The sequence below is a fragment of the Sorex araneus genome, chromosome 1, assembly GCF_027595985.1.
Source record: "Sorex araneus isolate mSorAra2 chromosome 1, mSorAra2.pri, whole genome shotgun sequence".
NCBI lineage: Eukaryota > Metazoa > Chordata > Mammalia > Eulipotyphla > Soricidae > Sorex > Sorex araneus.
The window spans coordinates 20,397,341-20,409,605 of record NC_073302.1 but is presented as its reverse complement, the minus strand read 5'-3'; the positions used below and the strand labels follow the sequence as shown (position 1 = coordinate 20,409,605).

At 49.8% G+C, this 12,265-nt stretch overlaps 1 protein-coding gene across 1 annotated transcript; it reads left to right on the top strand.

The window, feature by feature from the left end:
• Positions 1–7,207: 7,207 nt before the first annotated feature.
• LOC129399659 (alpha-1-acid glycoprotein-like) lies at positions 7,208–11,233 on the top strand. The gene is made up of 6 exons (XM_055120392.1): positions 7,208–7,365; positions 7,662–7,804; positions 7,951–8,021; positions 8,898–9,005; positions 9,130–9,233; positions 11,092–11,233. Exons 1-6 carry the CDS (start codon positions 7,252–7,254, stop codon positions 11,164–11,166), a joined length of 615 nt encoding a protein of 204 aa, XP_054976367.1. The 5' UTR covers positions 7,208–7,251; the 3' UTR covers positions 11,167–11,233.
• Positions 11,234–12,265: the final 1,032 nt, after the last annotated feature.

Here is a 12,265-nt window from a genome sequence, read left to right as displayed (position 1 = left end):
TAGATATTATATAGATATAATAAATCTATATTTCTTCATTATATATATTATATATACGTTATATATAATGAAGAAATATAGAAGAAAAAGAAAGGGAGAAAGAAGAAATATAGAAAGGAAGGAAGAGAGAAAGAAAGAAAACAAGAAAGAAAGAAAGAAAGAAAGAAAGAAAGAAAGAAAGAAAGAAAGAAAGAAAAGAAATAGAAAGAAAGGAAGGAAGAAGAAAAAGAGAAAGAAAGAGAATAAGGAAATACAGATAGAAAGAAAGGAAGGAAGAAGAAAAAGAAAAAAATAAAGAAAGATAGTAAGAAAGAAAGAATGGGAAAAAGAAAAGGAGAATGAAGTAAAGAATGAACAAAGGAAGAAAAGGGTAAAAGGGCAATGGGTAATTCTGTAATATCACAGCAGGATGCCTATGTTGACACCCTGAACTCTCTAACAAAAGCAGCTGGTCTGCCTTTAAAGGAACAGATAAAGCTACGCCTCCTTGAGAGGGTAAAAAAGTATTGTCATTGGTTTAAGCAAAAAAATAGAGGGCAATTTGATTTAAAACTATGGGGAAAAGTAGGGGAAAAGTTGCATCATGCACAAGTTTTCAAGGCAACTTACAGAGAAACTCCTGTGTTAGAGGAGAAGAGTGGGGAAGAATCTTTGATTCAGCCTAAATTTTGTGCTAAGCCAACAGCATCTATATTATCTGGTGATTCATATCAAATTGATGATTCACCTGCACGGTCTGAGTCTGACAGCTTCGAGTCAGACACAGAGAATTCGGCTTCAAAACAGGTTGTCAGCACCGAAGAATTGAGAAAAGTTAATAAAAAGTTATATAAATTAATTAGTCAAATGAAGTATCTTGAGATGCACCGTCCTTCTGAAAGAAGGATAATGCCTGCTGTACAGGGTGTCACTGATCCTGACCCTTTGACAGTTCTTTCCCCTCTCTTATAGAAGAATAGGGAAGAGGAATCTCTGTGTTGCAGTTTTAAGTTTACTCCTGAGTTGCATTCTCTGATGCAAAAATATGAAGCTCCTTTATATAAAGCAAAATTGAACCAACAGCCTGCTCAGTTTATGGCTTTTCCAGTCTTTTGGAATCCTGATGTGCAAGGAAGAAGACAGGCAGGGGAATATGAGCCTGTTCCTTTTAAGTTTCTTTCCTCGCTGAAGCAAGCTGTGACCACCTACTGTGTTACTTCTAACTATGTGCTAGCCCTTCTTGAAAATTTTGCAGAAGCTAATACTGTAATTCTGCTTGATTGGCAAACTCTTGCAAAGGCAGTGTTAGAAAATTCTCAATACGTACAATTTAAATCTTGGTGGAGAGAAGAGGCTGAAACCTTTGCTAGAATTAAAACACCAAAACAAGTTGATAACACTGTGAACCAGATTTTAGGCACTGGCAAGTGGGCTTTAGCGGAAGAACGAGTCCGTTTACAGGCAAACATTTTAGAAGCTGTTAATAAGACCTGTCTAAAGGCATGGCGTTATCTTGAGACCTCTGCAAAACGTACTATGTCATTCACAAAAATCTTTCAGGAAGTAAATGAACTTTATACAGATTTTATTGCCAGACTCCAAGACTCTCTTGAAAAGGCTATACCTGATGAAGGCCTTCGTGAAATGCTTACGCTAACTTTAGGGGTGAAAATGCTACAGCAGATTACCAAAAGGCAATTCAAACTGCTAAACTAATGGGAAAAAACTCCCTGGATGATTTTATTAAAGTATGTAGGGAAGTGGGAACAGCAACCCATCAGGCGCAAATAATAGCCGCTGCTTTTAAAAGAGTAAACAAGGAAAAATGTTACGGCTGTGGAGCTTTGGGACATCTCAGGCAAAATTGTACTAGTATTAGCTCTGGGATCAGAAAAGAACCAGGCGTCTGTAGACGATGTAGGAAGGGAAGCATTGGGCCAATTGTTGCAATAATGTTGCAGTAAGGTTTAACTTGACAGTCCGAGGCATTTAAGACATGCACGTGTAAGAAATATACATTTTTTGGGAGGATCACATAACTGTCCCCAGAGGTTTTTGTGGAGAGCAGTCTGTTCAGCCCCCTTTTATTAACTAGCTTGATGTACTAACCAATGATATTCAGCCACATAGGCAGAATATGCAAATTAACTTAGTCAATGGAAACAGTATCAAATTCAGCTACACCACGGAGGTGTAGTCGTTAAAGCAACAGAAACAGAAAAACCATGTTTACAGCCAAGCCTCGCTAGGCCTGAGATTATGGGATGTTGTATGCCAACAGCCAATAAATGCCATTACAAAACAGAAAAATTTAGAAAAGCTAATAAGCCGTTGGGAAACGGGAGTCGGGGCTCGACCCGGGGCCCCTTCAACAATACGGGAAATCTTCAAAAACACCTCAAATTAAATTAAAGAGTCTTTCATCCCCTAGCATAATAATCAATAAACCCAAGAGCATTAGTAAGAAACTGTCTTATATTGACCTTGTGAGAGCAACAGAGGGAAGTGTAGCTGCTGATATTTCAGGATTTGTTTCTGACTCCTAATAAAATTTACAAAATTTCAACTAATGTTCATGGCCCCCTTCCAAAAGGAACAGCAGGATTGATTTTAGAGAGAAGTAGTATGACTCTGCGAGGTGTTAATGTAAAAGTGGGACTTATTGACAGCGATTTTGTGAATGAAATCTCAATTATAGTCACTTTTCAATCGGATATTAGAATATTAAAAGGGGAACGTATTGCTCAAGTGCTTTTGCTTCCATGTATACTAGGAAAAAATACAGGCATGAAAAGAAAAGGTAATTTTGGAAGCACTAATGCAGGAATATTTTGGGCAAAAAAGATTATTGATGATGAACCTACTTTGGTTATGACCTTTGAGGATGGAACAAAACTGGAGTGTGTGTTAGATTCAGGTGCTGATGTTACTGTTGTCACCTCTCATTATTGGCCTATGGTTTGGCAAAAGAATTGTGTGGACGTTACTTTTTCTGGTATGGGTGTGGTCACTGATGTTGAACAGAGTGTGCAACCTCGTCATTGTAGTGATCCTGATGGAGACACGGCAGTCATCCAGCCATATATTGCTCCAATAGCTATCACCCTATGGGGATGAGATTTGTTGCAAAAACTTGGTGTGAAATATATTAAAGAAAAAGAGGTGTCTCAGCAATCGCCTTTTTAATTTGGGCCGCTGCTCGAAGAACAGCTCTCCCAATAGTCTGGAAAAAGGTTCAGCCTATTTGGGTTGAGCAGTGGCCCTTAACCAAAGAAAATCTTAAGGCTTTAAATGAATTAGTTACAGAACAGTTTGAATTGGGACATATTGTTTTCAGGTCCAGTCCCTGGAATTCACCAGTGTTTGTTATCAAGAAAAGGACTGGTAAATGGCGAATGTTAAGTGATTTAAGAAAAGTTAATGACTGCATGGAACCAAGGGCCCTTTGCAAAAGGGCCTACCTAATTTTGCCACTATTCCAAAACAATGGAATATTATTATAATTGATCTAAAGGATTGGTTCTATACCATCCCTTTGAGAGAAGAGGATAGAGAAAAATTCGCCTTTACTGTGCCTTCCTTAAAGAGTGAAACTCCTGCTAAAAGATATCACTCACTGGACTGTTTTGCCTCAAGGAATGATGAATAGTTCCACAATGTGTCAATATTTTGTTAATAAATAATTGGATATAATTAAGGCACAGTACCATAAAGTCAAAATTATTCTCTACATGGATGATATTCTTTTTTTTTTTAATTATTTTTGTCATCATGGGGATTGAAGCGTACTGGTGACTTTATGCTTAGTGACCATCATGCTTGATGGGTTTCACGGACTGGGAACTTTTTTTTTCTTAATAAAAATTTTATTTTATTAAATCACCATGTGGAAGATTACAATGCTTTCAGGCTTAGGTCTCAGTTATACAATGCTGAAACAACCATCCCTTCACCAGTGCCCATATACCACCACAAAAAAAAAAAAAAACACACACACACACAGTACACCTCCCATCCTGCCTCCCCACCCCTGCCTTGTAACTGATAAGTTTCATTTTACTTTCTGTTTACTTTGGTTACATTCAATATTTCAACAAAAACCTCACTATTGTTGTTAGGAGTACCCCACTAGATTCAGACCTACTGTGAAGACAAATGTTTTGAATTTCTGTACTTTAAAGTCCAGGGAGATTTCTTCCAGATATTGGATCACTGCAGGCTTGAAAACCCAATCTGTGGTCGTCATAATATGGCGGCCACCGCGCCCTTCATCCCCAGAGAGAAAGAGGCGAGAGAGAGAGAGAGAGAGAGAGAGAGAGAGAGAGAGAGAGAGAGAGAGAGAGAGAGAGAGAGAGAGAGAGAGAGAGAGAGAGAAATACCTTTCCTCTCCTGGGCGGGCACGGGGCCGAGGCTTAGTTCTCAGGCTGGAGACATTCTGCGAGGAGTTGCCCATGCTGAGAGAGGTTTTGCTGGGTCTGGATTCACGCTCGTGCAGCTGCGGAGAGAGCTATTTTTTTGTTTTTATTGAATAACCACGAGGAAAGTTACAAAGCTTTCAGGCTTAAGTCTCAGTTAAACAATGCTCGAACAACCATCCCTTCACCAGTGCTCATATTCCACCACAAAAAAAACCAAAAAAAAATCCAGTATACCTCCCATTCCCAATACCACCCCCGCCACTTGGGTAGCTGATACATTTCACTTTACTCTCTCTTTACTTTGGTTACATTCAATATTTCAACAAAAAACTCCCTATTATTGTTTGGAGTTTCCCCCCCAGAATCAGGCCTGCTGAAAATGAAGCATTTGATAATTTCTTTTCCATTGCTGAGAATGAAGAGATATGAGGTTGCACGGCCGCTATTGCGGTTTTAGATTTCTGTATTTTAGTAACTAAGTCCAGGGAAATTTCTGCCAGAAATTGCATCCTTGCAAGCTTGTACCTAACATTAGTGGTCCTCATCAGATGGCAGTTGCCAAGCCGTGCCCCCAGCAAAGAAAAGGGGAGAGAGAATAACCTTTCCCCTCCTGGGGCAGCATGGGGCCACGGCTTAGTTCCCAGTCTAGAGACATTTCAGCAAGAAGCTGCTGGTACCAAAAGTAGTTTAGATGGCCTCTGGCATCATGCTCGTTCAGCAGCAGAGAGGCCGCACACATGTGCCTGCCGGGGTTACATCTCGGTGGAGAGCGGGGCGGCGGGGGGGCAGTACCGCCCCCATCCCGAGATCACCTGAGCGTCCCGTTGCTGCAAGCTCGTACCTCGTACCATTAGTGGTCCATGGATGATATTCTTATTACTGCTCCACCTCATATAAATTTGTGAAAAGTTTATGAAGCTGTAACTTATGAACAAGAGTCATGGAGTTTAAAAATTGCACAGGACAAAATTCAATGTCAGGTTCCTTGGGAATTTGGGGACAAATAATATGGGAGAATAGAATTACACCTCAAAAGGTCCAAATTTGGAGAGATTGTCAGACTGTCTAACCAAACCTTACTGCAACATATGTTGCAACATTGGCCTTTCAGGTGGAAGGATTAGGTGGCTCTGCCTTATCCTTGTATTTTTCCTCCGCCAAATAAAATTACCCAGATGAGGCCGGTGCTGTTTTGATGTTACGAAAACACCAACCCTCCTGTCTACCAGACTTTTCCATTAAGTTTTATTCTGCACTCGGGATAAGTTTTCTTAACTTAGTACTTATCTTTGGCCTCTCTTTGGACACTGATTGTGAGGAGGAATCAGGGGAGGGAAGGATTTTCTCTCACTCTCCTCTACATTACAGTCTCATTAACTCCTTCGCTTCTTCCTTTCCTTCCTCTGACACCTCCCCCTCTTCTTGTGGTCCCCCTGCTTATTGGAATGGTTCTACAGCAGGGAAGCGAAGGTGCCACGGTACTGCACAGCAATATACAAAGATGCCCTGGTCTGTGGGCCCCTTTTTTTTAATTAACATATATTTTTAATTAATGAATCACCGTGAGGATACAGTTACAAATTTACCCATTTTCGTGCTTGTGTTTCCCTCATACAATGTTAGAGAACCCATCCCTCCACCACTGTCCATTCTCCACCACCAATGAACCCAGTATCCCTCCCACCCTCCAATCCCGTCCCCCCCGCCCTACTCTGCCTCTGTGCCAGGGTATTCCATTTTGTTCTCTCTCTTCTTTTGGGTGTTGTGGTTTGCGAAAATGGTATTGAGTGGCCATCATCACTAGCTCTGATCATGTGGGTAAACAAATCTTAGCATGTGTGGGAGACAGACAGCACAGCACGAACAGACTGGCATAGCCTTTGAACTCAGAGCAGAAAGGTCTTGATGCATGTGTGCAGGATTAAAATAAAGAGTGATCAGTAAATGGTTAACCTCAGATAGCGCAATCAATAATCGATCTGCAAACAGACAGGAGTGGGCAGGGAGTGTTGTAATTCTTCTGCCAGGGTCTGGCAGGCGGGCACTGCTGGCACGGAAGCACTGTTAAACAATTCTGTTCAGCATCCCTGGCCCTGTGAGGGGGGATGTGCTCCTGGTGACCGGAAGTCCTCGTCCTCATAGCTCCCGATTGATATACCCCCAGAACCCTACTCTCCCTTCAAGCAAGAATTCCCTCCTTCCCACTGGCTCCTCAGAGCAAGCGTGGATGACCACGGCTAGCCCGAGGGAGATGGGTCCCCATGAGCTCTAGTAAGGCTGGACACATCCGTGAGCCAGTGGGTCTTCCACATTGGACCTTCTATTCCCTTTTTGATTTTTGGGTCACATCAGAGAAGCACAGGAAAGACTCCTGGCAGTGCTGGACCACAGGGAATGCCAGAAATCAACACAGGCTTGGCAAGCCAGCGCCCTCTCCCCACTGTTCTATGTTCTAGCCCAATCGTGGACATTTTCTTGACTTCAGTAGATTTCAGGCTTCTGGAAGTCTCAGATCTTATTGTTCTTCCCTTTGGGGGAGTTTAGATCTGCAACATACTAACTCCTCTTAAAAAACTGTGACAACTAAACATCCATCTTAACTAGGATCACAACGTTCCGGTCTGCACCCCTTGGCTCCCAGTAGCTGTGCCTTTGGGCTCCTGGAGATTTTCCAGTTTGGATATGGGCTCTGGGTACGCAGGGGGGACAGCTGAAGGCAGCGGTGGACATTTCCCAGAGGCTCCTGGGATTGCATCAGAGCCCCGCCCCTACAGTGGACTACAAAGGTCCCTGCACCCTTCAGTCACTTGCTCCCTGGGACTCCGTGGGACTCCGGCTTCCTCTGCATCCCGACATGGCGCTGCTTTGGGCCCTCGCGGTTCTCAGCCTCCTTCCTCTGGTGGGCGCCGAGAGCCCGGAGTGTGCCAACATGACAGGGACGCCCCTCACCAACGCTACTCTGGAGATGGTGAGTGTTGACCTGGCTGCAGGGCTTTGCCCCCATCATGCCTTGTGCTCAGGCCCCATCCTGGGTCCTGGAGCCAGGGTGCTGCCCGTTTCCCTGCAAAGTCTGATGCCTTGCAAGATCCTTCCGGGGGCTGGGATGGGGGCCAAATTGACTCCAGAGGGGCTTTCTGGGTAGGGGTGTCGGTGAAGGCTGATCTTCAGAGCGAACCCCTCCAGATTCACTCTACCCTTGGAGTCCCCTATTTGCCAGCTGGACAAGAAGCCCCTTAATCAATGCCCCATTCCCCCCACCTCCAGCTCAGTGGCAAGTGGTTCTTCATCGCCTCCGCCTTCCGCCACCCCGAGTATAATCAGTGGGCCAAGATGGTCCCCTCGATTGTTTCGTACTACACCTACAACCAGACGGAGAACGTCGTCTACTTCCGAGCATACATAACCCAGTGAGAGCCAGAAGCCGCCCCTGCCCTTGCTTCTGCTGCCCGCCCACCAGCCCCTCGCTCCCCCCAGGCTTGCCATGACTGCTCGGTGACCACCCTCTTCTCCTGCCCACTCTCCTGCCCCCCTGCCACTGTCTATCGGGTGCCAGAGGGGACAAGTGCGTCTACAACGCCAGCCACATAGACATCCAGCGGGAAAACGGGACCTTGTCCGTGATCAGTGAGTGCCGCGTTCATGGGTCTGACTCGCCTAGAAGAGGGCCGGGGTGGCCGGGGGTGTGGGGAGGGGGCAGGAAGGAAGGTGTTGTGGGGTGGCTCTGGCTCTGGGGACAGGGGGACGGTGCTGTGACACAACCTCAAGTCCCGCTGTGTTCCAAATCCTGGACTGTCTATAAGGGGTCCCATTGATACTCACAAACAACCCTCCAGCGACCCGAAGAGGAAACCAAGAACCAGAGAGGCCAAGGTACTCCCTTAAGGTCACACAGGCTGGAAAGAGGCAGCAGACCCAAGGCAGGCTGCAGGTCTGCCTGACTCTCCACCTTCCTTTATCATCTGGTCACTCTGAAGGGCAATGGTTGGGGCTGGAGCGTTAGCAGAGCGGGTAGGGCGTTTGCCTTGCACCCGGCAGACCCGGGTTCAATTCCCAGCATCCCATATGATCTCCTACTCACCACCAGGAGTAATTCTGAGTGCAGAACAGGAGCAACCCCAGAGCATTGCTGGGTGTGACCCAAAAAGAAAAAAAAAAAGAAGGGCAGTGTTGTGGTGACCCAGGCCACGGCAGCTCCTGGAACCAGGCACAGGGTGGCCTGACGCGCGAAGGCACTTTTCGGGGTCTCGCTTCCCCCATCTGTGACATGGGAGCAGGACCCTGGTTCCATGCGCTGTTGGCAGGAAGTTCAAGGTTCACCCATTACAAGTGCCCTGTGTTCCTGGGAACACGAATTGGCAACCCTCCCCCCCTCCCCTGGCCTCCTGGCCTCCCCACCTCTGCTCCGCACCCCAGGGGCTCAGGCTGCCCCGTGTGTGATATGGGAATCCCAGCCCCCCTACACCCATCTCACCCAGAGTCTGTCTCCCCTCCTGACCTCAGATAATGGCGTCAAGCACTTTTCCCACGTGGTACCCACCAAGGACCCCTCGATCTACATGTTTGCTTACCACCCAGAAGACAAGGAGAAGATAGGGCTGTCTCTCTACGGTAGGAACCCCCACCACGGCCCCCCTCCCCGGGGCCTTTTTTTCAGGACCGCCCCCTTTGTCCCTCTGGGACCTCCCCTGTTCCCCCTGCCCCCACCCCACCAGAACCCCTGCTCCTTCCGTAGCCAACACTTCACAAGTGACCCCTGAGCAGATGAGCGAGTTCCACGGGGCCCTCAAGTGCCTGGGCTTGGAGGTGTCAGAAATCATCACCACCGACGAGACAAAGGTGAGGGCAGGAGGCAGCCTCAGGGGCCCAGGGAGGGCGCGCTGCTGGCCTCCACTGGACCACTGGCCTCTCGTCGGGTGACCGGGCCGTCAGGAGCAGCTGTGGGAGTGGGGAGAAGCCGGCATTGGGTGGAAGAGCAGAGACCGGCAGGAAAGACGGCACGGCCACCGTGACGGGAGGAGTCGGGGGAGACACGCGTGGGAATTTTGTCCCCCCTGGCCACACCCCAGTCTTCTGCCCTGAGTAAAAGGTCTTCCCCTGTTGCCCAACCTTCGCCAAGGCCCAGCCCTGTGCTGCTCCCAGAATCGCTGATGAAATCATCTCCTTAGTATTGTCCCAGGGGTTGGAGCTTAGCACAGCAGGGAGGGCGTTTGCCTTGCACAGAGCCCACCTGGGTTCAACCCCCAGCATCCTATAAGGTCCCCCAAGCTACCCCAGAAGTCATTCCCATGTGCAGAGTCCAGAGTCAGCCCTGAGCCTCGCCAGGTGTGGCCCAAACAACAACAAAATATTCTCTCAGATATTTTATTTTTTACATCAGGAATTTTAGAGTTGAGGTAACATGGTTACAATCATGTTAGTGCCTACGGCACTGACCTATAAACGTGTGCTATTTCGTACGTCAACACCAGAAGCAGTAACATGATTGTGACCAACGTCAAGATTCCTCACCCATCCCCCCACTCACCTCCTGTTTGCCTTTTGCTGCCCACTCTTCCCTGTCCCCGGCCCCACACCCCAAATCTCAGTCCTGTGATTCCAGACCTAGTGTTGATCCTCAGTACTCAATACCGCCATCCCTGGTTCCCTCCCTCTCCAGCTCCCAGAGGTGCAAAGTCATCTGCAACTCAACCTTCCCCCTCTGACTTGTGTCTCCTAATCTGATGGTCTCTCTGGCCCACGCACATGGCTGCCAACTCTCTGGGTTCCTCTTCACCTTGCAGTGCTCAGGGCTGACTCCTGGTTCTGTGCCCAGGGATCACTCCTGCTGGTGCTCAGGGACCACATGGGGTGCTGGGGATGGAAGGCAGGCGCACTCCCAGCCGTCCTCTCCTCCGGCCCTTGGGCCATGGCTTCAGACCCTCTCCTGTGTTGCCCGACACTTGGGTTGTCTCCGTAGCCGACTTAGCCTCTTCTCCTGCACCTGAGATCCCCGCGCGGCACCATCTACTCACCCCCTGTGGGAAAATACTTCAACTCCCAGAGCTCAAGGGCTGGCGGTGCTGTTTTGCGTCTGATGTGGCTCTCAGCACAGGAAGGTCACACTTCCGAACCACCAGGGAGTGGGAGGACACCCACCCTACCTCCAGCTTCCAGGGATCCTGGGAAAGGGCTTGGGAACCCAGGCTGGGGCATTGGGTCCCAGGTCTGCAGGCCTTCACCCCATCCACCAGCAGGGGGCGTCTGGACAGGCCACAGGCACAGCTGACCCCACTCCCAGCCCTGGCAGGGGCAGAGTGGTGAGGGGTGTGGGGAGCCTGGAGACCCAGGTGAGGGCTGGGCAGGCCGTGAGCACTGGGGGCATCTCATCTTTCCCAGGGTCCGCACCCCACACTTTCTCTCTGCCGCCTGCCTTCCCCATCGTCTTCCTGGTTGCCACATTGGGATTGTAGCTTTGGTTGTGGTGCTCTTGGGGGCTGCAGCCAGGGCGTGGCATGGGGGACACGGCAGCAGTTAGGGGCGTCACGTGGTGATGCTGATGGGCTTCCAAGGACTGAATGTCCAGCTGCCCCCTGCCAGGCAGTCTCTGGCCAGAGCCACAGCCCAGGCCCTTGCGTCCTCTAGGGGATCAGTAAACTAAGTCTCAGGCGGGGTGAGGGACCCCCTTCATCGCACTCCCCACCCCTTTCTCCCCCAGAGCCTGTGTGGGCCCCTGGAGCAGCAGCACGAGGAGGAGAGGAAGAAGAAACTCGAGGAAGCAGCACAGGCTTAGAGCCTGGCGACTCGGTGGCACCTTCGTGGCTCTTTCCTCCAAGTTGTCAATAAAGCGTCTCCTCTGAGCAGGCAGTCGTGTGTCACTCCCGCGAAGCCCGAGGCCAGCCTGGCTGAGCTGAGCCCTCGCTGGCCGCCAGATGGACGAGGCTAGGGAGCCCAGCCCCTGGGCTGGGATGGATCCAGGATGCACCCTGTCCTGTGGGGTGGGAAACAGTCCCTTCTTCTGTGGCAGGGGAGTCTGGGAAGGCTTCCTGGAAGAGGCATCTAAGCCAGCGGAGAAGCCAGAGGGACTTGGTGATGCCCTCTGTCCTGCTGGGCGGGATCTGGGCCGGCTCTCGTGTCAGAGCCCAGAGGCAGGTCACTCAGAGGAGTGGGTGCGAATCCTGTGTGCCATGTGAATCTGGCCCCCAGGCTGCAGGGCGATGGGGAGGGGCCTGGGGTGGGTGCTCTGAGCATTGTGGCATCTGCCGGGGCCAGGGACGACGGGGGGAGCCAGGGAGCACTCGGGCCTCAGCCCCGGGCACCGTCTCTCCGTGAAGCGTCCTGATGCCCCACCGGGGCCAAATGGGAGAGGGACCCTCACCTCCAGGACAGCAGGACGGTTCCCACGACCAGACCTGGGGGCCACCCCAAGGCCTCTTCCGACCCCCCTGAGGCCCCCATCACCCCTTGTCCCTCTCCCAGGGCATCAGCGCTTCCCAGAGCCGGGATCTCTCTGTGCCCGGGGGCCGAGGCTGGGGCTGCCCCTTGGGGTCCCTCTTCTTCTCCTGACACCCGCAGAACGTGTCAAGCCACGGAAAGGCCTCTTGCCCCGAGAAGGGGCTGGGTCCGAGGCTCCCCCCACACTAGAAACGGTTTCCCTCAGGCTGCACGCGGCACTCCGTGTCTCCCTTTATTCTTTTCTTTATATTTGGAGCCACTCCAGGCAGTGTTCTGGGCTTATTCTGGGCTCCGTGCTCAGGCATCACTCCCAGAGGGCTCAGTACCTTAGGGGTGCTGGGGATCGAACCCAAGTGACCTCATGCAAGCAAGCGCCCTATGGCCACTGGACTGTCACTCTGGCCCCATGACGTCATTCCCCGGGGTGGTCAGGAGGA